The 26,575-nt window shown below is 38.6% G+C and overlaps 1 protein-coding gene and 1 long non-coding RNA gene across 2 annotated transcripts; one reads left to right on the top strand and one right to left on the bottom strand.

The window, feature by feature from the left end:
• Window positions 1–1,006: 1,006 nt before the first annotated feature.
• On the bottom strand, window positions 1,007–6,425 carry C7H2orf69 (chromosome 7 C2orf69 homolog). The gene is made up of 2 exons (XM_064660549.1): window positions 6,057–6,425; window positions 1,007–4,327 (listed from the first exon to the last, which is right to left on the bottom strand). Exons 1-2 carry the CDS (start codon window positions 6,387–6,389, stop codon window positions 3,488–3,490), a joined length of 1,173 nt encoding a protein of 390 aa, XP_064516619.1. The 5' UTR covers window positions 6,390–6,425; the 3' UTR covers window positions 1,007–3,487.
• A 9,573-nt stretch (window positions 6,426–15,998) lies between these two features.
• LOC135417587 (uncharacterized) lies at window positions 15,999–24,752 on the top strand. The gene is made up of 5 exons (XR_010432118.1): window positions 15,999–18,388; window positions 18,514–18,629; window positions 19,375–19,469; window positions 22,819–23,082; window positions 24,590–24,752. It is a non-coding gene; the product is annotated as an uncharacterized LOC135417587 (long non-coding RNA).
• Window positions 24,753–26,575: the final 1,823 nt, after the last annotated feature.

Here is a 26,575-nt window from a genome sequence, read left to right as displayed (position 1 = left end):
TGCAAATAACTCAAAAAGAACCTGTGGGGAAAATCTGACTACCTGTTCATGCACAATCATTTTTATCTGAGCATATTCACAGTTGTAACAGCCTAACTCCTGAACTGACATAGCAGTCTTATTTAAAATAATTTTGGTGACTTTTTAAATACATAGGATTCCTGTTAGTTATCTCTATCAGCAGTTATGTTAATTTAGAAATATAGAACAGCTTACCATAAAGTGCTTGTGCTAACATAAGGGAGGCAGCAGGATGTTATCAATGGGAGGACAGAGAAAATTGCTCCTTTCAGCCCCATGTTAAAGATTGGACCCTTAATCGTCTTTCAGAATTAGGGGCCAATACTGATTAATGCATCAGCATTTACAGAGATGTGATTAAATCAGTCCTAGATAGGAAGAAAGTTACCAAAGTTTCTAGCATTTTAGATGCACACGAAATCATTTAAGTCATCCAGACAGTTTCACAGAACCAAGTCTTGCTTTAAAGGAATTTAGCAGGCACAGTTTAAAACATGTTAGCGTTTCTCAAAGTATGAAGAATGTCTTGTCTACTGTCCAAGAAACAAGCATGGAGTATAAAGAACACCAGTCATTACTAGGTGGAACTAAGGACTGTGTAACATTGCTCACTCCATTCAAAACCAGAAGTGTCTTGAATTAAACCACTATAAGAACCACTTAACTTTAGGCATTTACATCTGAGCTTATTTGAATCTGCCTTTATAGATAACATTGAAAACCAGGCATATACAAACCCATTTCATCCTAACACAGAAATGTTCACACCCTTGCACACTTCGTGCCAGCTTTCCCATGCATGTGAGATGCCAGTAAGCTGTTTTAGAATTACACATGCTTACGGCACAAATATAAAGCTTCCTTGAAGAAAAGTTATCAAATCTGATTTTTTAAACTAGGTCTCCACAAACACCTGATAAAGTTTAATCCACAAAACTTAACTGCACATTCCCTGTTTAATGGTTTTACATTCACATCAAAGTGGTTTCACCCATTAGAAATAGTTTATTTTCTACATTGTTTGCAAAATTTATTTTTAGCATGCATTGTAATGAATGACAGAGGCACATTCCAACAGAGTACTACAGCTGTTTAAAGAATGAAAAACAACCAGTCAGTTTTCCCTCCACAACATGAGGTCTCATAACAAGATTAGTTTTACAACAAAGTGCTTATTCTTCAAAGTAATGCAGCAACACTTGAGCCTATTTAAGAGTTATTGTAGGCAGCCTCCATCAAACAAGTTAGTAGTATTTTGATAGGACAGCCATCCAGAAACTTTTGAAGACAATGTCAATATTTTAATAGCTGTTTCCAAAAGCTTGCAAGTCCCGTTGTTTTGGCAGGCACCAAATTGTTTAAAAATTGATCTCTGATCTGCAGTTACTGGATAGGGCAAGTGTTAGTGTTAGCCTGGTCAGTCTGAAACTGAGAGGGAGCAAAATGAGTAGAGTGTTTTGGGGTTTTTGTTGGTTTATTTTTTAAAGTTTTGTTTTATAAGTGGATAGTTAAATATATTTCAGCACATTTGTAGGCTTTCTATTAAAGCCACTTCTTTAGGTGACCCATTTTTTTTTTACAGAAAAAAGTCCTCGCATATGCTGCGTTATCAAAAGGAGCAAAAAGGGGAAATAATGTTCCTTGAAACACATAAACAAGTTATTATAAGACTACTAAGATGGTAATCAACAAATAGGGTTGAACAATATCTCCAAGAGTCTAAAATTAAAAAAAGCTGAGGGAACTAGATTTCAGATTCCTTTATACAGTGTTAGGAGTTGGTTTGCATGTTGCACTTTTCTCCATCAATTAAATAAATAATTTCTCCTTTTGATCAACTAGGTACATTATTTTTAGCAATAGAGTTCGCTTTCAAATTTTAAGGTGCACATATAATCCTTTCTACCACCCTCAATATTTTGAGTATTAAGAAAATTTTCTTAGGAGTTCAACACACTTTTCTCATTGTTCAGTAATCACTGATATGCATAACCTCTGCCAAGAGCTGTCTGCAGTGAAACCTGTAACTTTTAATGATGCCACCATAAGAAAGATGACTCAGGACCTTCCTCCCAGTGTAAGAGTCATGGGAAACAAGAAGCAGGGCAAAGATGTCACTAAGCCATCAAACATAGGACCAAAGTTGAATAAAATGCCTTTTTTCAGAACTTAGCCACAATTGTTTGTGTAATCTTCACAGTGTTTTGCTAACTTGCTTTTGTATTCCTATACTTCCAGGAAATCCAAAACCATTTGCAGCTACTGGTTCATTGTTAATAACTGCAGTTGTCTTTAAGAATGATTCTAAGTTTTGTAGATAAATGGAAAGTTACTTATGACAGTAGAAAAGTTCCACTAATACGATAACTGTCCATCTTTCGGTATTTCTTTCTCAAGAACATTCAGGTTTGGGGCCTGAACCAGATTAGGCTCTGAAAATAGATTTTTGGATAGCTCTAGAAGCAACTACTGTAATACATAACAGATTTTAAAACGGAGGCATTTTGGAAGCAGTCAACACAGTCTAAAATTTTTATGCAATTTGTAACACGTAATGTACTTATGGCTCAATTTAGATCAACATCAATGCAGCAGTTACCAAGAAAAACCTTACCACTCCAAGGCAGGGACAAAGACACCTCTTCACATGTTAATACAGATATTACTGCTGGTCCTTATAGAAGTTAGTCAAAGCAATAGCAAGGTATGTTGAAACAGGAATAAGCTACACGCTCATCAACATTCTTGGTTACTTAACATAGCTATGCCAAAATTTTCAAGCCCCCAGCTGAAATGGCTATTCACTGGCAGATACTACACAATTAATTAATGGAACTTTATAGTGACAGAAATGGCAAGGCGCACATAAGGAAGAAAAATGCATTGGCACTATTATTCCAAAGGTGAATATTTGTAACTTGGTTTCAATTAGGAGAAATGTTACAAAACTGGAAGATTTAATTAACTAAATAGAACACTTTTCACCAAAATACATAACTAAGGTTCTTCTAACAATCAATTTCCTCAAAACAAAAAACTAACCATAAATCTGTTATTGACAAAGACCAATGCTTTTAGCTCTGGAAGCCACTAAACTGAAATATCCAGACATCTGAAATTATCAAGTACTTTAAACTCCCATTAAATGCAGTATATCACATTAGATATCCAGGACTAAAAAGTCTACCAACAGTTTAAAATAAACATTCACATTTAACAAAAGAACATGTACAGGATAGTTCTTCATAACACTTTTTTCCAGGAATCAAATTACATCTGTTATAGTTACGGTGTCCCAAATACTCCTTTGTAAGCTACTGAAATTTATATATAGTATCTATTAGCAACACAGAACTGATTTAGTATTCTCTTCAGAAAGCATCTGCTCAAAGTTGAAAATCTAGATGACAACATTTACAGTGTTAAAAGTGCTTCTACAATGAATATACTGTTCAGATACACAGTCTCAGAATACTTCGTGAACTCTGAAATGGTTATCTAAGGAGGGAACGTCATCAGCAAAATGCAGTTGATCATTTATTTCCACACCAAATTCTTCAAGTATCTGTACAAATTTCTCATGCTCTCTTCCAATCCATGACCTCATTGTGTCAAACACTTGGTACGGTGTAACATGAGCATGAACTTCAATTCCTGTCTCTGCAAGTTCTTTCAGCATTTCAGGGTAAGTAACCCAAGTATTGCTTCCTCCCGAGTGACCACCATCCAACCAGTACATTGCTTTTATGTTTTTTAAGAAGGCATCCGTGTTCTTGTCTTTTTTAGCTTCCTTCAGCTCATAAAGCAGCTGGTTCAAAACCACACAACCTTTACTGAAGCCAATCAAAGTAAACGACACTGCACCTACAGCAGACGGTATCATGAAGTTCACAGCAGAATTATTGGAGCATTCACAATCTCTCTCCCTTTCCGTGGATGAGCAGCCATTTGTTGTAGGAACAGACTGCGGCTGTGATTTACAAGCAGCTATTTTTGCATCCTTGCTGACACCATGCACACTTTTCTGGGACAGCAGAATATTCTGAGAGAGTCTGAATGCATTAACTAGCAAAGCATGGAGATGCTTGAAAGCTCCAAAGTCAGTGCTGTGCTCTGGTGCTCCAAACATGTTACTGGCCACAAAGTTGTCATAACAACTGAATTTGTGCAGGTGCATTCGAGAACACTTTATGACCCAAATAAAGCTATTGGGGAACCGGCGAGCAAGTATGGTAGCAACATTTTCAAAACTCCAGTGCTCCCACTGAAAGTTTTCTGGATGGCAAGACATGATGTCATGATAGTTCTGAAAAATTAAAAAAAAAATAAAACACAAAAGATGCATTACTTCATTCTGAAAAGACTTCAGCTCCAATGTACTCATATTTTTAAGAAAGGACTGTAAGAGAGAAACATGCATTATAGGTGCTCACTTGCTAGGCTTGCAGGACAAGAAACACATTAAAAAAAACAGATGCATTTAGATTTACTTATTCTACTTTAATATTTTTACCACACTTTTTAATACCCTCAAAATTAATACAATAAAAATAAGCACATGAAAGTATTAATAATTCTTGTTGACTTCATGCCAAAAGAAGATTAAAGTATTATTCAACTTAGTATGACACAGAATACATAATTTTACTGTATTATGTCCATCTACGGAAATACCAATTATCTTATTTCAAATCGACAACAGACTTAAAACTTTGTAATAAGTTTTCTATCTTATATACAGAAAAAAAAATCCCTCTCATTCAGCTGTAGGAATTCTTTATTGCCCTTGTTCACATCCATAAAGGGTATAGATGGAAAAAACCTACCCCAAGTCATGAATGATCTTTATGTCTGAAGTCATAATGGCAAAGAATACTACTTCATTTATTTTATTAAGATATAATGAAGCCATACCCAGAAATGGCAATCAGGCAGTGGTTCTTAGGCCATCTCAATCCTTAAAATAAAAAGTTCTGCATCTTTACCTTACAGAAAAGGAAAGTCTTTTCCTTAGAAGAAAAAGCCACCACTCCTGCTTTTGAGAAATAGTAATGACATTTGAGATTAGCTGGCTATGCAAAGTGCCAGAGCATGCAATGTTACAGAGCTCGACCATGTGCGCAGGGACAGCACTTCAGGGTCTCTGCAATTTCTTGCCAGCTCAGAGACCACAACTTCCTTCTCAGGGCAGGCTGAGAAAGCATCAGATTCCTGTGCCTGTCAAATTCCTCCAGGACAGCGTCTGGCCTATCCGTACACCTGCACGGTGACGTGGTGTTCTGCCTGGTGAGGACAACTTGCCATCTTAGGGTTTCATCATCTTGTCTCCACTGACACTCCCTGACACGCTTTCAGACACTGCCATCCCCACTATAGCACTGGGCAGTGCTTCAGTGCTGGAGCGTGTCCAGAGATGGGCAACAAAGCTCGTGAAGGGTCTGGAGCACCAGTCCTGTGAGAAGCAGCTGAAGGAGCTGGGGTTGTCTAGCCTGGAACGAAGGAAGCACAGGGGAGACCTTATTGCAACTACCTGAAAGGAGGTTGTAGCCAGGTGGGGGTTGGTCTCTTCTCTCAGGCAACTAGTGGCAGGACAAGAGGACAGAGTCTTAAGCTGCACCAGGGGAGGTTCAGGTTGGACATTAGGAAAAATTTCTTCATAGAAAGGGTGATTAGACATTGGAATGGGCTGCCCAGGGAGGTGGTGGAGTCACTGCCCCTGAAGGTGTTTAAGGAAAGACTGGACGTGGCACTCAGTGCCATGGTCTAGTTGACACGGTCGTGTTGGATTGGACTCGATGATCTTCAGAGGTCTTTTCCAACCTGGTTCATTCCGTGAAGACGACTCAACTCCCCTGCACTGCTGCTCCAGCTCAGGTTTCCGGAGGGCCCGTTCCCGCTCGCTGTGCCCTCCGGTGACGGGCAGCGAGATGCTCCCCGGGGGCAGAGCTCTGATGGCCCCGGCAGCCCGCAAAGCCCACCCGCACCGCCCCTGCAGCGCCGCTGCCCCGCTCCCTCCCGCAGCCCTGCCGCCGTACCTGCACGTCCCCCGGGAAGTACACGACGTGGTGCTGCGGCAGCGGGGCCGGGCCGCGCGGGGCGGGCGGCGGCAGCAGCAGCAGCTCGTTAGCGCGGTGCGGCTCCGCGCCCGGCACCTCGGGCAGCCGCAGCCACGGCGGGCTCAGCCGCGCCGCCGAGAGCCCCGCGCTGCCGCCGCTGCCGCCGCCGCCCGCAGGCCCCGCAGCGCAGGCGGCCGGCGCCCCGCAGAGGCTCATGGCGTTGCCCAGGTGGAGCGCGGCGGGGCCGCCGAGCCCCCGCAGCAGGAGCGCGGCGGCGGCGGCAGCGGCGGGCGCGGGACACCGCCGGCTCATGGGAACGCCCGCGCGCCGCGCGCCCGCCGCGCTCCGCGCCTGCGCAACGCCCCCGGCCCCGCCCGCCGGCCCCGCCCCCGGAGCCCTCGGGAGGGAGCAGGCAGGGGGCGCCGCACGTGCGCGCCGCGCGCCGGGCCGGTGCCCCGCCCCCGCCGTGACGTCACGGAGCCGTTATAAGGGCAGCGGCGGGGGCCGTGAGGGGGCGTCTCTGTCCTGCGGGATGGACGCGGGGAGGGAGGGTTTGGTGTGTTGTGCGAAACTGTGCGTTCTACGCGGCAAACAAAGCAAGGAAACAGTCTGTCCTTTACTCCTGACCGTACCCGGTTGCTTTCTCTGGAATTTTGGTATTTCACGTATTCGTTCCTTTGCCGTGTTTTCCTAGTCTGCTTAAAAGCACTTGTATGGAAACCTGGGAAGCCACCAGACGCCAAGTCTGACTCTCACTAGTTGAGTCAGTTGTGAAGGAAGCAGCGTTAACTGACCAGTGATTGTGTAATCAAGTAATCAAACTGTTGACTGGTTTCTTCTTGTTGGAAAACTCAACAAATGAAAGGAAATACGGTGATACTAAGATTATTTGTTCGTGTAGCAGGCTAGAAACAAGCAGAATGCTTTAGATTGGCTTGTTTTCCAGGTATAAATTCTAGCCTGCATGTTTTTGTGCAGCCTGCTCACAGAGATTCAGTTTGAGCAATGATGTGTTCATGATCTCCTTGGCACACTTCTAGTTTTTGTGAGTATGTCTTTGGGCTCGTTACAGAACCAGCTAAACAGTTCTCAGTTTCTGTGTTCTGAAGCTCATCCAAAGGCTCTTCCAGAAAGCAGACCTGAACCTTTGTCACTGAGGGTCCACACAGATGCTCAGAAGGACGTCACGTTGTGATATATACTTGGGATTCCATTGTTTAGTATGTGAGCAATACATATTTTTCTTTATTTGTAGAAACCAGAACAAAGTTGATGCCTGGCCCTCTTGATGGAGTAAGACATTTTAAAGGATATTTTTTCTCTTTGTGTTTCTAGGAATAACAGTGATTAATTCAAATTTTTGTTGACTTGTGTTTTATAGATGTTTGTCTTAAACTGCTTATTTTTAAACTTAACACTACTTTTTTTTTTTAAATGAAAACTGTCTTTGATATGTTTAAAGCTTGTTTCTCAAAGCCTGAAAAAGCAAATCCAGCTTCTGATCACCAGAAGATGGTGCTGTGTGGTTCAGTTTGAAAAATCTGTATCAGAACACTTTATCTGGTTATAACACCCTTATAGGTGTTATAACACCCTTCATGTCTTAGAAGACTGATATCAGAGGTGCATTTCAACAATGCTTTTTTTTTTTTTTTTTTGTTAGCAGATTATTAATATAGACAATATTTCTAATGCCTTTACTATAAAGCTAGCAGTCAGTTCCAAATTCAGTCTTTGAAACTAGAGTTCTTCTGGGAATTCCTGCCCGTGCTCCTAGGAGTTTTCCCTGTGACCATGCCCAAAGAGTATAATCTGACTGGAAACTTTCTTAATGCCTCTGCTAATGAAGCAAAATTATTTAGGAAAAGAGCTGTAGCTCCTTCATACACCTATAGAACTGTCTATTTCAGTTCATAGAGGCAGATTTTCTTAATCCAATTTTGAGCAGTTCTGGTTCATGCTGATGCTAAAACTTTTAATTAGAAGGGCCAGTGAAGCCTTATCACTTCTGTTCCCCATTAGGTCCTGTGCTAAAGCAATACTAGGTGAGACCTACTAAATGTATACATGTAAGAAAAAACCCAGTGGTCTGCTTTTCTCATAGGAAGATGATAATTTAGAAAAAAAAGCCCAGAGAAACTGAGGAAAAATAATGCCTGTGCTCTGAAAATCTGTTACTTGGACCTAAGTTGGTAAGGTTTGCTTGCAAAGGCAGAGCTCTGTTATGATACCTGATGAAGTAGTAAGGATCCATCAAAGGGAAGTGGTAAGGAGAGTGAAAGTTTCCAATGTAGTAATTATTGTTGAGAAATGTGAATAATTACTATCAGTAGCATGGAAAAAATAAATCTGTGCTCTTATCCTCCTGTGGCCTATATTTCCTCCTGTGGTTTCTCCAGATGAAAGATTAACTTGCCCAGAACAGTTTACAGATATTATTAGTGTTGTGGTGACAATTCTGGTAACCAAAGTTGATGCTGGTACTTCTGCCCAGAAATCCTTTTACAGTGTGTTCATTATGCAACTGTTAACAGGTAATTAAAGCTAATATACAGGGTGGCATACAGGCTTTCAGCTTCATCCCAAATGCTACATGAGCCTTGTGGGAGAACATGAACATTAGTCTGTATCTTCATCAGAATGCAGATACACACAATTACCAAATAATGAAAATGGCTCTCTTTTGGTTATAGGAAATAATGGTGTACATGACATGATTTCCCCCCCTTAAAATAGAAAGCACCAACCTATTCCTACTCTTAAGAAGATCCAAAAAATCTTCCATGGCATAATATAAATTTTAATGGAGACTGATCACTCTGAGTTTGCTTCCAAACTTTGTCATGTGGCTACTGAAATAAGTAAGCAGATTCAATAATTGTGTGTATCAGTCCTTAAAAATATTACCCATGATATACTGTATTTTGAGGGGCCTTTGTCTGCCTTCATGTTTGTTCTTTTTTCTGTGATGCCTCATTCCTCTTCTGCTTTCTTCTTCTTTATAAATTTACAATTTTTTCTTGCTCTATTCTCTATTATCGTAAAAAGAAAGATGTTTTCTTTTTACGTGTTGCTGGTCTTACTACATCTGCTCTTCTTTCCCCACAGCAGCCCTCACAGTATTTATACACGAGATCAGCCATGAGCTGACCGCTGATTTGCAGCAGAACAGCCTGTCCAGCATGTGCAGCTCACTGCTCATTTTTCCTTCCTTCTGTAGGTGGGACAGGGAAGTAAAGTGCATAATGTTTTTTCATGACTTTGCAGAAATCTACCAATACATCTCAGGGAGTTTGGCAGAAATAATGTATATTATGGTTGATTAGCAGTGATGAGAGACGTGAATTAATGTGTGAACATTAATTGCTCTGGAGAGAGAGAACGAAGGGCTTACTCACCTCTTCAGTCTCTCTGAGTTCCCATACAGGCCTTTTGTGGTTCCTGCAGAGGGGTTAATTAGTCTAACCTGGCAGAGGCAACTACATCTGCAGTTTCTAACTAGAAAGAGTACCACAGCAAAAGTCATCTTTATGACACTCAAAGAACTTTTTCTGGAATTGTCTCTGTTTCATTGCCTCTATAGCATGTATGCTAATCCTGTGCTTTCATTTGGAGCCCACATAAACAGCACAGAATAGCATTCTGGTTGTATCATTTTTGTAGATCAAGAAAATGTGTTGTGGTTTGTTTTAATCATAGCACTTAGACTAAAGCATTTTAATAGGTGCTTTACTGAAATTCTAAGTGAAGAACAACTGTCTCCTGATGTGACAATAATAACTTTAGCCAAGTATTCCATGTATTTGAATTTATATCTGTTCATATGTAGCAACTGTAATATTTCATGGTATTTCAGTGATCTTCAGAAGAACATGCTTCCTGCCCAACTCATGTGCAGTGTGCATATATACATATTTGCATATCTGTGTATTATATTTTGTATTCTAGTTTCCTTTTAAACATTTTTTAACTGCATATGCATTGAAATTGCCAGTTTGCATTTTGGCAGAGGATTGGAATAACTGTGAAAACACCTGGTAAAACCTGGTAGGAAACTCCTTTGCAGTTGATATGCAGCTGTGTCTTTCACTATTGAAAGAAAGTGCTGGGCCTGGCTCATCATTCTTTTGGGTATAGTAACACTTTAAGGACTCAGTTACCTGTCTCTGTGGTGGTGTGCACAGAGAAATTCCCAGTGGCTGCACAGTGATGAATGGCAGGGTCTTGGCTTGTAATTTTAATAGTGGCAACAGTTCAAATGAAATTACAGCTATTATGCTCCATTATAAGTACTAAACAATTTACTTCTACTGAAATTCCTACTGACAGCTCTGCCTGCCAGCATCCATCTTTTGTGTGTGTATGGATATTCAGGAGATCATAGGGGAGAATAAATCACTCTCTGGGCAATTTACTGAGTTGTATGAAAGTGAGAATAAAAGCTTTTCAGCATGAAAAATAAATCCGTGTTCCTTTTATGTCAGCTGTGTGGAGATGCTGCTAAAATAACAGGATATAGGATCTCATTTCTGGTTTTTTTTCAATGCTGAAAAAATTAAGAATGTACAAAGTAGTTGGAACCACTGCTACTGCTTAAAACACCTCTTTCTCATGTTCTGTTTTCCTGTGGAAATTGGTTTTGTTTAATCATGCATCTGTGTATCTTTCTAATACCTTTCTGTCAGTCCTTTCCATTGCCTCTATGGGCTGCTGTAAGTGGAGAGCAGGAGTTGCAGATAACCTGGGAATATTGGGAAAACTGCTGAATTAATAGATTAGGATGACTCAAATGAATGCCCCTGCTGGAGGAAAGCTGGGGGGAATTCAGCCTCTGTACAGCATGTTTGAAAGCAATACACTGAAAATTCACTATGTGTTGGATATGCACATTGGAACCAGCGTGTGCTGTCTTTGTCCTGGTCCAGTGCACAGAAAACATGGTGGGTAGGAAGGGCTGGAATTACTCTGACAGAAAATTTAAGAGCAAAAGACACAAGTCCATAAAAAAGCTTTGGTAGTTCTGCTGTTCATGGAGCACATGGTTAAATGACAAACAAAGTTTCTGTGCTTTGCAGTTTGTTTAAGCATACAAGAAAATCTTGTGGCTTAAGGAAGCTTTATGCTGTCTGGTATAAGTCAGTATAAATTAGGAAATATATTTGGGATTTAAGAGAACATACAGTGGCCCAAGAAGTATAATAGAAGGGGATTTTCTTGCTTAAAGAAATGGACAAAACTCAGCCCCCTAACTATTTCTGCAGTCTGAGGTTTGGCAGTGAAATTATGAAATTCTGGCTTGTGTGCTTGTATCTCAATTTCCCTTCTCTCTTATTCTCTTCCTTAGAATATTCTGACTTTGTGGATGGGTACCACACTGTACTGAGCATGCAATTAACTTCTACCATCCCATATTTTAACTTTGATCGCTGCATCCACAAAAACGAGGTCAGAATTTGGCCTCAGATGGTATCTTTGCACCATGGATTTCTGGAACTGATACCACATTGACTGGTCTAGTTTTTTTTTCCAAAAGTGGTTTGAGACATTGCTTACATGGTACATTACACAAACAGAAGGCAAATAGGTCCTCAACTTGAAATAAGCTGTTTGTCAGAGAACAGTATTTTCTTGGGTAGAGCACTGCAAAAGCTCAGGACTGTTACAGTTCATTTGTTTATGGGACGCTGATTTTAAAAAAGTATTATTCACGTCAAATATGGCAGTGTTAAATGAGGGACAGATTTAACTATAGGACTTCTAGTGGATACAGGAATTCTTCAGCTTCCAGTTATATTTTCCAATAGGTAATGACAGTGGAAAGTGCAACAGGCAACGTTTGTCACTTTACAGTATCAGGTGATTCTTCATTCTCTATGCAAATAATCCTGTTGCAGTCAGTGCATAATGTGGATGGGGAATATCCCTTTTGTTTGTAGATAGATTTGGAAGATTTTAGCAATAGTAATATATATGATACTGTAAATAAAAGTATATCTAATAACTGAAATTATTACCATTCAAAGTATTTAAGTGTGAACTTCTCTCCAGCTTTATCAAAGGACTTGTCTTCAAGTGTAGGCAGAAAATTATATATATATGTGTGATATGGAGAATTGAGGTTTTTGCTATTTACTGCATACTTGAAATCTCAAATTTTTATCCTCCCCTAGGGCATGAATATAGTCAACTAGCAATGCTAAATACTTATGCCTATAACAATCTCATTTAATTAAAGCAACTCCTGTTGGTATGTTACTTAAGAAGGAATCTTGTTTTTCATGTTCCTAAAGCATTTTTAACTCTTCTCCCAAAAGAAACTTCTGTCTGATTGGAAGAAAGATGAGGCTTATTTCCCACTTGTCTGATGTATCTGCCATTGCTTTTTCCTTCTTCTGTTTGCAGAGCTTTGCTATTGCAAATACCAGCTGTTCTAGGCTGAATTCAAACCTACCCATAATAGGTTTATTTTTTTCTTATCTTCCTTGGACACATTTCACATTATCCTGACTAGAAATTTACTGAACAATTTGGGAGTTAGGAGTCCTTCCTGTGATAGTTTTGCAAGAAGTATTAAACACATGGGCTTTAATTTAAATGGATTCTAGTTAATGATAACATTAAACTTGGAGGAAAGTGTTTATGTGAATGGGGACATTCGTACATCTACCAGCAGAAAGTAGCCAACTGATTCATATGTAGGGTTTGAATATTGCCAGTGAGGTGAAAGACAGTTTTCTGCCAAAAAAGACACAGCTGTATCTTTAGATAGTGGAAGTACATCTAAGAATGCTCACATCCCAGCAGGATTGTCTGAGAGTGGTACTTTCATAGAGCTAGACATTATAAAAAGAAGTTTCAATTGTATGGGCATTATTTATTTAAAAAGCCAATAGACTGATATGAGTTTTTACAGTGCCAGCATCAGAACAGCTCTTCTATGCAAAAAGAGCCAGAACATTGTCCCTTATATTAAAATAAACACGTGCAGGACAGTGACATAACTGTTCTCAGATGCATGTGAGTTTTGAATTAGGTCAAATATTAAAGTGACACAAAGCCAATCAGTAGAATTCAGATTTCTCCTTGTGGATAAGGTTTTTATTATGGAGGCACTATAAAGCTTTTGTATTTACTATTAATTTCTTTTTGTTGAAGTACTTGAGATTTGCAGCTCTTGTAAGTGGGGTTTTTTTGTCATACCAGCTCAAAGTTGCTTTTTAAATTCTTCTATTTGATAGAAAAATAAGACTTGCATTTTTTTCATTAAAGGGCGTTGTTTTGATATTTGATATGCACAAAGGTGGGGATACTGATAATAAAGCAATATTTGAATGTCAAACCTTCAAATATTAACATTCTAACATTCAGTACCCAAATAAAATAAACTGTTACTCAGTTTTGTTAAATACAAAAAAGAGCAGCATACCAACATTTTAGTCTCTCTACCAAGGAGAAAGACTTAAAGTTGTTTGGGTGGGTATTTTGTTGTTGCTTTTTGTTTGGTTTGTTTTTTGGTAGGTGTTTTTTGGGTTTTTTTTTAAGTAAAACAAAAATGTTTCTGGGAGGAAGGTGGTGCCTGGTCTGAGTTATGAGAAATAACTCGCTTAGTAGCAGTTGGGCCATTATGGAAAAGGAACTGAATCTTCCATGTGTTTTGTAGGGGAGCAGGCAGGCATCATTCCCTGCTTTGCAAGTAAGGCTGCTTAGAATTGAAAATTCTTGTTCCAGATTGGCATTTATCATTATTTTCTCAGCCAGCAGCTCCTGAGAAGAAAGCACTGAGAGAAAAGATTCTCTAGGCGTTTATTTTCCCAATGGTCATGTATAAATATGCAAAGAATTCTGGCTGAAGCATTGCTGTTGGCTTTGGTTTTATTTTCATTTTCAATGCAAAACTTCTCATTCTTAATTTCATCCTGAATAGTTTTAGTAAAATGCAGATATGCTTTCTCCCAAATACACTACAAATCTGTTCTAAAAGACATACCACTTAGAAATTCTGCAGAAGGTTCTTTTTTAATGTTAAAATATAACAATAAGGAAACTTTTATCTGGAAAAGATTTAATTAACTATCACTAGAGCTTTAGGACAAACAAGTAAAATCAACAGTGCTCCTTATTTTCAGATCTGAAGTATTCAATGAAGGTCTGATAAACTGATGTTTTAATACTGCAGGTCTAATGTTTGCAAAGGAACTTGAAGGAAGGTAAGTTTCTTTCATTCAATAACAAACACAAGTAAGCTTTTCATGAATCTGAGTAATTAAGGAAATGGCAACCTAATTCTTACAGGCTGTATTCACTGCAGGACAATAAGAAGTTGAGCTGTATCACTGTATTTGAAGATAAAAATTCAGAAAATAGGTTTCATGTCTATGATTCCAAAAGTCGTAGAACCTTAGAATGGCTTGGATTGGAAGGGACTTTCCTTCCATCCCCACACCATAAGCAGGGACACCTTTAACTAGATCAGGTTGTTCAAAGCCCCATTCAGCCTGGCCTTGAACACTTCCAGGGATAGAGCATCCACAGTTTCTCTGGGCAATGTTATACATGAGAATAAACAATGAGCAAAGATGACATAGTAGTCCCTTCATAAGGCTCTGTTATAAACTTGAGTTACAGCTTCATTGTGAGTGAAATTCTATCAGTAATGTTTGATACCACACTGGATTCCAAAGGATAGTTCTGGTTCAGGTTTGTGCACCTGCAGAGGGTTGAAAACGCCTGTTGACAGTCATTCTGCTCTGCTCTAGGACTTACAGCTAAAGTCCTGTCAAAACTAAGTAGCTTTTGGTTTGTCTTCCAAGATTTGCTTTGAATTTAAAGGTTTTTCCAAACAAACAAATTTTGGGGAGGAGTGAGGAAAGAGGTTAGAGGAAAGGGGCTGGGAGGAAAGACAGTTCTCCAGATGCAACTCACTTGAAGCTACTGTGTTTTCTGTTTTACTTCAGAAAAAGGGTAAGCAAAGTCTGCACCTGTGGAGGAGGAGTCTGGTAGCCAGAAAGCAGCTCTGCCAAAAAGGTTCTGTGGGCACTGAGCTGACCATGTTCCAGCAGTGCACCATTATGGCAGGGGGCACTGATACTTTGGGCTGTGCAAGGACAAGTGTTGCCAGCAGGTTGAGGGAGGTGGTCCTTTCCCCTCTAATCGGCGCTGGTGAGGCCACGTCTGCAGAACCATGTCCAGTTCAGCACTTTCCACTACACAGGACATGAACACACCAGAGCAAGTCTGGTCAAGAGCTGGCAATATGATTAAGGGGCAGGAGCATCTTTCATACAAATTGAGGCTGAGAGAGCTGGGACTGTTTAGCCTAGAAGAAAGAAAGCTCAGGGGGGTGTTAACAAGGTGTATAAACACCTGTTGAAGTGACTAAAGACAGTGAAACCCAACTCCTCTTGGAGACAGTGAAACCCAACTCCTCTTGGAGGTGCCCAGTGACACGACAAGAGGTAGTGGAGATACACTGAAGTACTTTTAAATATAAGGGAAAACTTCTTTTCTATAAGGGTGATGAAACATCAGGACAGGTTCCCTAGAGAGGTTGTGAGGTCTTCATACTTGGAATATTCAGATGTCTTGAGTAACCTGCACAAGCTGATCCTGCTTTCAGCAGGTGGGTTGGTCTGGATGTCTCTGGACACCCCTTCCAACTTTAGCCATTCTGTGATTCCCTAATTCATCTCCAGAAGCCATGCAGAATGATGTTTTGTTCTGTGAGGAGGTTTGTTAACAGGCTTCACTCAGCTACTTTTATAATGAAAGTCCATCTTCAGAATACCTGGTGACATTCACTGTTTCTAGCTGGTATAGGTTTGCCCCTTTATGTTTTTCTAAAAAAAAAACAACAACCCCCCCCCCCCCCCAAAAAACAAAACCAAAAAACAAATACCCCAAATCAAAGAAACCTACAAAAAAAACCCCAAAACACTAAACAAAAATCTGTAATTGATTACAGGTTCAACAGAGCTGTTGCTTTTCAAGATTTAATTTGGTGCCATCTTGTGAAGTTTTGTTTTTGTTAAACCTAACAGTGGAAGCAATGTGACTGATAGCAATGTGAATTGACAAATTTTGGCAGGATGCTTTGGCTGAAATGGCTGCCAGAAACCCACACACAGCAAGAAGATGACAGGATGGATGTTTTCTGCTTACCTGGATCATGGTTTTCCAAAGCCTCTGTTTTGGCTGTGTTCAGTCTTGTGTGTCCTTAAAAATTCAGAAAATAATCACAAGCATATTTCAAAGTGCATATCTCACAGAAAAGGACTGATTTTATTTACCATTAGCAGACACTACAGAATGTTTAGATAGGAACAGGCAAAGAAACAATTTAATGTTTATAATTTGGTGTCTACTTTAGCCACTTATGATGGACAGCTAAATTTCATGGATAATCAGTGAACGGATGCACCTTCAGATACTGATTTAGAGCCAGAGATCATTTTAGGAGACTGTCTAGCAAATGAATGCCTTGATTTGGTGTGAAATGCTTCTTGAAACTGCAGGCAATTTTCATTGCGTCCCTTACTGAAATCCAGAAGCCTCAGTTTTGTTACGTACTTTTGAAGATATAAGTTCTTAAAAACTCAAGTTAATAAATGAAGCCATTATTGCAGCTGGACTCCTGGCCAATTTAGTAACAATTTATTTCACCTGAAAAATGTTTGTGGAAAATAAGCAAAAATGGTACTGAGCTATATTTCTCCCTTAAATAAACCAAGGATTTGCATGTACTTTAAAAATACATCCACTCAGAAACTTAGTTTTTATTGAGAATGGCAATGTTTGGATCCATTTTAAGAAAAGTTATACATGAATAACTTTCTGAGAGGAGAATACATGTTTTTTGTCTGTAATCACTGCTTTTAATTTTCTTAGTGCAATTTTCACTGTTGTTTTGTCTCCATACATTTTTATTTTTGTTCCTCCAGACAGGATCCTGCCACAAGCATTTTTAAATCAGACATTAATAGCATAGTTCACAGTTGTTACTGCCAGTGCTCAAACACAAATACTGCATTTGTGTTCGGAGGAAAAAGCAAACATCAGATCTTAATTATGTGCATTTGTGCTTTCTTCTGTGCTTAAACAATCTGGCATAAGGAGTTTACATCACTATTGGTTAACTGTAGTCTGTATCTATCAGGATCACCAGCTGTATGATTTGCCTTGGTGGCGTTTTTGTCCCATTTTTTGCTTGTTGTTTTTAAATGGCAGAATTGCCAGGGAAACTTGAAGCTTTAGGATTCCTTTATCCATAAGAAAATTGCTAGGAGAGATTTTTTTATTGAATGCTTAACGAAAATAATTTATTTGTAGACTGTTTTCAAACAGATTTGGGTTTCTTTATTGGATTTAGTATGATTGAGCAGGCTGAGCATTAGAGCACAGATCAGAATTGGGCAGTCCTGTCTTCATTGCTGGGACCTGCACTACAACCTCTGCTTGTGCTTCTGTTTCTGAGCAGAAAGATGATAAGTGGCTTGTCAGCTCTTTGGAGCATGGACTGAGTTTTTGTCTGTCACTGTAGGACTGTCTTCCTGGCATTTTTAGGCACATTTCTCATGATAAGTTTCAAAACTTGAAAAATGTACATAGGTCTTTCAGGCTTTGGATTGCTGGTCAGTCTAAAGCATTTTTGAGTAGTGGAAGGAAGTTTAGTCTTTATGAAATCAGCTCATTTTTTTCCTTGCTCTTTCATGCAGAACACTCAGCAAGAAGACCAAGAGGCCCATCTTTGGAACATGAATTATTATTTAGGTGTTACTTTATAGTATGGACAATGAAGCTGATGTGGGTGGATAAAAGGGGATGAAACACAAGTAATGAAACACATCTAGTCTGTTTTCAGTAAATACCTTTGTGTATGCAAAGACCTTTATTTTTAGCACCCTGAAATAAAGGAACGGAAAAAATAGCAATGTTAAAGGAAATTAAGTGGGTACATATTAGATATTTTGATTAAGAAGTCACCTGGAGACTAGGAACTTTGAGAAAGAAATATAAACTGAACTTAAATACTAATGGGGCAAGTGGAGGCATTATCAGTCCAGAAACTTTTAAACGAGTCAGATGTGTTGCCAACAGCACAGCTTTAGAAAAGCTAGAACCTGATCTAAATTTATTTTATAGATATGTAAGAGAATGTAGAAGTGGTGAGAAATTTTGTTCTGACAAATCTGTTTTTCTAATGATTATGGGTATTGGAGCCAACTCATAAGTAATGAGGTGCAATATGGCTATGGACACTCAAGAATTGGCTACACAAAGAGAAAGAGCAAGTGCCACCCAAGGCAGCAGCACAGGTGGTTGGAAGGACATGGGAATGATCACTTTTCCCCACGATGTGAAAAAAACTTTAAAGATAAAATGACAATACTCTGACTTTGCATGAATATATACACTGAATATATTTAATACTGTGTTCTAGAGAATGCTTCCTGGGTGTCTGTCCTCAGCCAGCAGAGGAATGCTTCAAAGGATTGGCCCACGACCATGGAAAGAAGACTGCTTGGATGGCACTAGCTGGAATCACTCTGGAGGACTGTAAGCATTGTGTGCATTGATGAAAGGCACTGGGTAATTTTGCAAAGAGAAAGCAATTTCCATATTATTTGATAAGATGCATATATGTGTAATCATATATCTCAAACAAAGATTTTAAATCTTGGCATTGAAAAACTTTCCTTAATTGAATTGGTGAAGTATATGAACATAAATAATCCTGAAGTGCTGCGTTCGTGGAAGCACAAATGAACACAGTGAATCTAGAATAATTTCCTGTTAATTACTGTGTTTTATTCCAATGGTTTAACTGGGAAATGGTGTCACATATTGCCATAGAATATCACAATTTACCTGCCCCTATCTGATGACTTTTGGCTTTAGTAACAAATAAGAGCGTAGTCCTTTTCAGAATGGCTTTGAAGGCATGAGGTGAAAATTTTATTCAAAGATGGATAAAAATAATATATCTGTTTGGAAATACGCACAGTGAAGTTAACTGACCTGCTCAAGATATATTAAAAAAGTGTATCAGTAGTCAGATCAGCATCAGTCAGTATCAGATGAGCTGGATGCTGTATTAGCAAGGATACAATGACCCAAATTATATTTTCTGTTGAAAATATAATAATGTTACAGATTACTCTGTTTTCATCTGTACAGTAAACTTTGAACTCATTGCATTTGTAGGTAATTTTGCCACTGATTCCAGTAGGACAAAAATACAATATTTATACAGTGTTTAAACTCCTGACTCTGTGTCCCTCCTTGAAATAATTTTTTCCAGATCAGTCTACAGAATGGTGCTCTCACCCGTGATTGAGGCAGTCAACAGAACTGAAATACTGTGTATCTATTTTTCCTACAATGAGTTTTCTTCTTGTAAGTAATTTACCCCTTTTAGGATTTTCTGGTTTGGTTTTTTAGATGACAGGAAGAGAAAGGAATGAAGTAGATAAAAAGGAAGGCAAGGTAAATCTGAGAGAAAACTTGTACATTTCTTATTGATACTTCAGATGGAAATGGACATCACCGTCAGTTAACGAAATGGAAATGTATGTATATTAAAAGGAGGTTTTTGTTATTCTTGTCTTGAATAGAATGCCATTAACTAACAATAATTGGTTACAGGTCTTGGAATTGGGGTCAGTGGCCAGGAAGAGTTCTTGTAAGAGATTTGTAAGAAATTTATTATTTCTTCTGGGTGCATAAAGCAAGAGATCGTATGTTACGCTTCCTTCAAATAAACTCATTTGATGATTTACTTTGTGGGATGTAAGATTGTCAGTCCATGCTTTATGGAGACGTTTTTGACCCCTTTTTAATTTTAGTTTATATAGCAGTACTGATTTCTCTGCTGCACAGCAAATTTGGGTTGCTGTCTAAAAATTAAGCTTTGAATCCTGGATGAATATTTGTGAAAGTAGGCTTTGTATGTTCTTTCAAAAAAATCTTATTTGCCTAGAATGACATGTAAGAATATAGTTTACTTTGGAGAATCTATGCTGTGTTGCTGGCATTCAGCTATTGCAGGGGATGTTACGAAATGTACTAAAGAATAAAAATTCATTATAAATAATCCAGTGTTTAGGAGTCCTCTAAACCAGAGAGGGATTACAGTTAGTCAGATGAGCTGGATGCTGTATTAGCAAGGATACAATGACCCAAATTATATTTTCTGTTGAAAATATAATAATGTTACAGATTACTCTGTTTTCATCTGTACAGTAAACTTTGAACTCATTGCATTTATAGGTAATTTTGCCACTGATTCCAGTAGGACAAAAATACAGTATGCAGCATGGCTGGGAATTCTGCTTATTTTTCCCTTTGAATACCTGACTCTTATACCTTTAAGTATTATTACTATAGATTAGTTTAGTCTCTTTTGTTTGTGCATGCTTAACTTATTTTTGTTTACTTGTTATGGTTTTTTGCTGTTAAGCACATTCCTTTTCAACTGCTTTGTAGCAAACATTCAGCAGTGCAAATAAACACCAAGGGAAACTAGTCCTTTTAACAGCCACACAATAAACCTCCCAACATACAGAATTCATTGATCCTAATTATGCTGATCTCTGGGATGAGGCACCTCACAGTTCACTCCAATTCCTTACTGTTTCACAACAGCTGATTTTACCTGCTTTAGTATTGTTTCTGTGCCACAGGTACTAACTCCTATGTTTTTTTTTTCTTGTCTGGTTGTTTGAAATAAGAGCCATATAAAGGCCAAAATAAGAGGCATGTTTTCTGACCTCATTTTGTCTTGCAGTTTGTTGTTGCTTTGTCAGATCTGATACAAGTATTTTTCCTGAAGTCCATTCTGTTGTAGTGTTGTCATTACTCAGATATTTTCCACTGGAAACTTGGATAGTCACTTTGGAACAAGCCACAAAAAATGTGGGTTTAATGGCAAAATCTTAGACCAACAATTTTAAACTTCAGGAGTGATCTTGAGTACTTAACTAGCATCAATTGAGGAGCCTGATTTCCAAATATTACTGTATTGTCTGGTAACTCAGGCACTTTTAATATAACATGATATGTTCACTCCAAAATTAATCCATGAAAAAGGATCAGAAAAATTGGAAAGGTGTGGTTGTTAAAATGGATCTGAGTTATGGAATCTAAGTTTTACTTCAGAATTCAAAATTCATTGAGGCAAACATAATCTTCTCAGGACAAATAAACCTCTTAGTGAAATCATGCTTTTTAGAAAAGCGTTGCCTTGAACAATATTATGCAGCTTCATGTACTTCGTGGTTTTCATCTCCGTGTGTTTAATAGTTAACAAGCTAACACAGATGAACAAAGGCTGATATGTGGTTTTTGACAACTTGGGATGAAGAGAGTGAAAAGCAGCATAATTCATATGAACAGCTTACAGGGAGGCTTTGCGTGTTATCATAGCTGTTACCACTCAGCTGATCTCAAGAGTTATATCACCCTGACTTCAAGGGCTGGATGCATTTTGTGTCAGGCAGTCTTATTCTAGAAGTAACATACAGCATAGTTGCATTTTTCTCAGAAGAAATGAAATTAAAGTGTGAGTGGGGGTAGAGCAGAGGATTTTTTTCTGTTTATTAAGTTTGTGATGTATGACTGAAATTTCTAGTGATACACTTTGTTAAAGTGCTAGCACCTTCTGATAGTACTGCATGTTCTGAAGCTTTATTTCATGAATAAAAATTGTCCTGTTTGCAGGTCATATTAGTTTGTCATCTTTCAGTTTAATGCTTGCAGCATGGATATCTCTATTTGTTATTAACCCCTTCTAAAACTAACCTGACCAGAAGCATAATTTGTTACTGTCATCTCCTGAACACTTGAGCTTTCCTACCTCTTTGGTAAGAGGAGCAGAGCCTGGCTTTTACCCTCTTATTCCCTAGCTTAATCAAATATACAAAGGAAGACCTAAGTGTATGCTGCTAACTGCACCAAGACTTTTCCCTGTACCCTGGCCTGTGTGTTTTTTTCTAAAGCTCCATTGTCAGAGTTCAAGTCCCCAAAAATTGCTTCTACTTTTGCAGTTTCTGCTGCAGGGTGTGGTTCCTTAGCAATATATAACAGTTTAAGCTGGTATAGTACTGTGCTCCTATTTCCATTGTTTCACCCTTGGTGATGGTCCTTCACCCTTCACGATGGTCCTGTCCGTTGTGTGATTAGGGCCTGATTCTACTTGAGATTAGTCACTCTTTTGGTGGTTAGTTTTCTTTGAAGTGCTTCTCTATTAGAACAGAATAAATTGCTTGGGATGGAGAAATGTGTGGGGCAGCAGCAGCTACAGTTCAGATGAGATTGAACTGCTATGGGGCCTCTCCCTGAGAACAGACCAAGGTTATAATCATGGGAGAAACTACTTTCTGTCTGTTGCATGGTATGGCTCAAACTTATAAAGTTTTATGACATCATCTTTCACTCTCACTGAAAAAGACTCTATTAAATTTGTACTCAACAGTTAGGAGTTCCCAGTCATGTTCATATTCTATATGCTGGTTACTGTGAATGCTATAGCCTGTGAGGGTAGTGCATCTAGCCTGAAATGCAAAAATGAAAAGTTTTTCTAAAGAGGAAGCAGTGGAAGAAGAAAAACATACGCCCAGCTTAAACATCTGATTTTAACTCTGAATTGTAATGAGAAGACTTTGTGTTTAGATACTCCTTTTATTGTTACTCAGCTTAATGGTTTTTCGTATTTTCTCTGCTGAATCCTCTTTCTTTTCTTTTCTAGGTGTTTAAACATTATCCATGCATTTTGCACTGCGACAGAAAATGTCATTGTAGACCTGATTCCAGTGTTACAGTAGTGCAACTCAACTGACTTCTGCTTATGGGTGTGAAAAGTGAGATCAGACCAGGGTCACTTCTCCAAGTGTTGTTCTCACTATGCTGTGTCACTCAGTAAACAACAAGATACTGCCAGTAGCCCTCTAGCATCAATTTGGAGGGAGGTGCATCAATTCACCCTCTCCTTGTTCTTCCATTCTACTTGCAGGTAAGATTAGATGAAAACATCTGAGAAATAATAGAATTTACTTGTTGTAAAGGCGTTTTTGGTTTTGTAACCTCGATTAGTTGTATTTTACAGACCAATGCTGGTAACAGGGGTCTTTGAGTTAGTCTTTTGGTACAATACACTGTGTGGTTCTGGGAAGTGGAAGAATAGGTGGGGAGGTGGCCCTCCAGAGCAGAAAGTTTGTATTACGGAATTTTTAATTGAAGTAATTCCCCCAAATTATTCTTTAGGAGAAATATCTTCAAGTTTTCAATAACATGAGGGTTTTTTTGGGTTTGTTTTTTTGGGGGGTTTTGTTTGGGGTTTTTGTTTGGGTTTTTATTCTTTTTTGTTTGTTTTGTTTTAGAAAAGACACTTTCCTTTACAATTACATTGAATCCTTTCTTGTATTTGACTTAAAATAGGAGTCCATCCCACCCCATGGACATGAGTTTCATATCAAATTCCTCATTGTAGGAGTAGACATTTAGAAAAGCTCAGCAAGGACTCATTGATAACTTTCTCCTTTACCTCGAATTTTGGCTTCTGTTTTGTCACCTGTGTTTCCATTTACCTGTCCTTGTTTCTTTCGGGCAATTGAATTTACTTCAGTGCCTCCTCATTTGTCTGTGCAAATGAATGTTGGGTCAGACTTTGGGTTATTTTTATGTATGCTAGACTTAATTAAAATCCTAAAAATCAAGGTCTACTCCTTCTCATTCTGCTCACCCTGGAACTGAGTAGCACTGAGTACTTAGCAGGTGTGTGGGAAGATGAGTAGCCTGTAACTTCAGTTGCAATGCAGGCTGCAGTACAAAACCCTTGCTTGCTTTGTTGGTCATTTTATAAATTAGTTTGTAGAGCTACGTGGAACAGTATTTACTTTCAGCTTCTCGACATTTAGTAAATGCAGAAAATGCAGGTGTCGTTATTCGGGGGTCTCAGCATTTACGGAGCTGTCCCTTTTTTAAGTGGTTACATTACGGGGCTGCGGCTGGCTCCTCGAGTGACTCATACGGGCTTAGCATCATCCCTTTCGCTGTCTGTCATCTTGCCACCTGCTGGCAAGAGGTGCAAGGCTGCAGTATGTGGAAATCAGACTTCCTGCTTTTAGGGAAAGACTTTCTCCTGCTTTCAGTGTACACAGTGGACCGAGTCCCACCTGTTTCCCAACAAATCTCGGCTCTTTATGTCTCGAAGTGGAGCTCTTTGCTTAAAATACCACAAGAATTTTCAGAGGGGTCCAGGTGTGCTAAACATTCAGCTTGAAAGACAAAAAAAAGAGCTTTCCTAGCTCTTTTCTCAATATCCAGCTTAAAATGATTTTGTGCTTCATTTCTGAGGGGTGAGTCTCCTTTTGCTAAAATAAACAGTAAAACTTATGTTGATTTACAGCTTCGTTAAATTTGTGTGTATTAGAAGTAAATACAAAGTTTACTTCTAACAATTTCAATGTTGTGTTGTAAAGTGGTCACATGAAATTTTTTCTGTTAATTTTTTTAAACAGTTACCACACCTCAGCATCTGAAACACATTGAAACAGTTTCTCCGAATTGAAACAGAAAACAGGGCTTGTGTGTAGGATAGTACCTGGTGAGTTTGCAGAGTTCCTCTTTAATGGCAACCACTGTAACTTTTAAGTTCTTATAACCGTTTCTAAACTACTTTTAAATGCAGCCTTCAGTTCTTTAGAGTATACTAGTGAATCAGTGCCTTCAAAGTTAATGAATAAAAGCTACTATACAACTGAGACAGGAATTCTGTAAATGTCAGACAACTGCTCCAGTGACTTTTGTGACATTTAAAAACTTAATGTTTGCAATATTTTGCTACTTTGGGTTGTTTTCCTGATTTTTCTTATTATGGGATCCTACTTTGATGTAATTTTTAGCTCCTGTTTGTACAGTGAAATAAGATATTTTATTTTAATAATCTCTTTGCTATACTATTTGACTAACACAGGCCTTACCACTTCGCTAAGGATGCCATTATTGAGGCAGTTATAGTACATGTTTTAATGACTACCAGTAGTAAATATATACTTATCTGATTCAAATTAAAAGTAAAGCATGATACAACTTTTTGATATTTTCCCATAAGCAAGGCTATATTCTTTGAGATTTGTAATATAATGAAATGTGTAGTGTGATACAAGTTGAACTTTTGTTTTTATGCATATGTATAAATGTAAAGCATATAGGTATGCACACAAACATTCAAACATACCTCCTTCAGTGAAAACTATTACTTCATCATATGCTCAGAAATGCTGCCTTCAGTTAATGCTGTTTTGCTGTTGGTTCTGTTATGATGCTTAATTTTTAATGAAATTAAAATGTAGCTTTCTTTATTCTTGGACCATTTCACATTGAATTCCTCAAGGAAATATGCAAGGGCAACATTAGGTTTGCATTAGTGTTATTTTTCAGATCATGCACATTTTGCAGTCATTGAGGGTTCAAAGCCCATGACAGTTTAAATAAGGTGGCCATTTAAACTGTAGACCTGAGAGCTTTTCAATTTTTAATGTTTGGTTTCTGAATAAGAAGATGCTGATATAATTTAAGATGAGTTATTGAATGGAACACAGTGAACCACTCACAATGTAGGTTTCACTGAGGTAACCTTGGTGTGGGGCTGGTGGGATTCATGCCAGTTAATCAGTCTGAGTATATGAATTGGAATCCCCAGTTGTGTGGTGAAACCTGGACATTGGCTTTGTAGAATTATTATGTCCAAGATCAGATAACTGGATAACAATTATCAGATAGGTTTTCTAATTACCAGCAATTACTACCAGAAGGACATTCATTCTTCCAAAGCATATAGTCAGGCTGTTAATCTGTTACATTTATTTGGACAAGGCTACAGTAGCTTCTCAAAATACTAGAAATATCTTCAGCTTGCAAACTAGCTTTGTAATTCCACAAACTGCTTAAGCTGAAAGGAAGCAATGCTGCTGCTCAGCGATAATTCCAACCAGTTGGTCATTCCAATCATTTCACTCTCCCTTCCTCTATTCCTACTCAGGTGTTTATGCACATAGTAAACCAGTTCAGAGAGAACTGTCTTTAGAAAGAGTGAACTGGCTGATCCCAGTATAAATGAAGCTGGAGACATTAGAACTGAATGAGTTGATTTCATCATCATGTGAAGACAGTGATATGGCCAAATTGAGTCCTTTGTGTAATCAACAACCTCCTAAGAACATGGTATGATGATAAAACTGTACCCATGCTACTCTTAAGGAGACATGTATTAGACAAAATGCATACGATAGCTGACAATTCAATTTAACACTGTAACTTCTTAATTTTGCTAGGACAGCCCCTTGAAGGCATGTGTTAAGCTCTGTTACCTTAATCATGTAATTACTCCTTTCTAGCAAAATTAAATTTTTCTTGACCTCTGTAATGCACAAAAGCAAATGGGAGTTCTGGTTTTCTCTTATTTGCTGGGGTGGGGTGAAAACAAACATACATGGTACACTGCA

Source organism: Pseudopipra pipra, chromosome 7, assembly GCF_036250125.1.
Source record: "Pseudopipra pipra isolate bDixPip1 chromosome 7, bDixPip1.hap1, whole genome shotgun sequence".
In the NCBI taxonomy this organism is placed as follows: Eukaryota; Metazoa; Chordata; class Aves; order Passeriformes; family Pipridae; genus Pseudopipra; species Pseudopipra pipra.
Note: the sequence above shows the minus strand (reverse complement) of the source record. Positions and strands in the feature narration are given on the sequence as shown.

Bases quoted from the DNA above. Each gene is read 5' to 3' on its own strand.
- C7H2orf69 (XM_064660549.1), bottom strand. From the start codon at position 6,389: ATGAGCCGGCGGTGTCCCGCGCCCGCCGCTGCCGCCGCCGCCGCGCTC. The intron at 4,328-6,056 runs GTACGGCGGCAG...TTAATTTTTCAG, and splicing joins ACTTCCCGGGGGACGTGCAG to AACTATCATGACATCATGTC.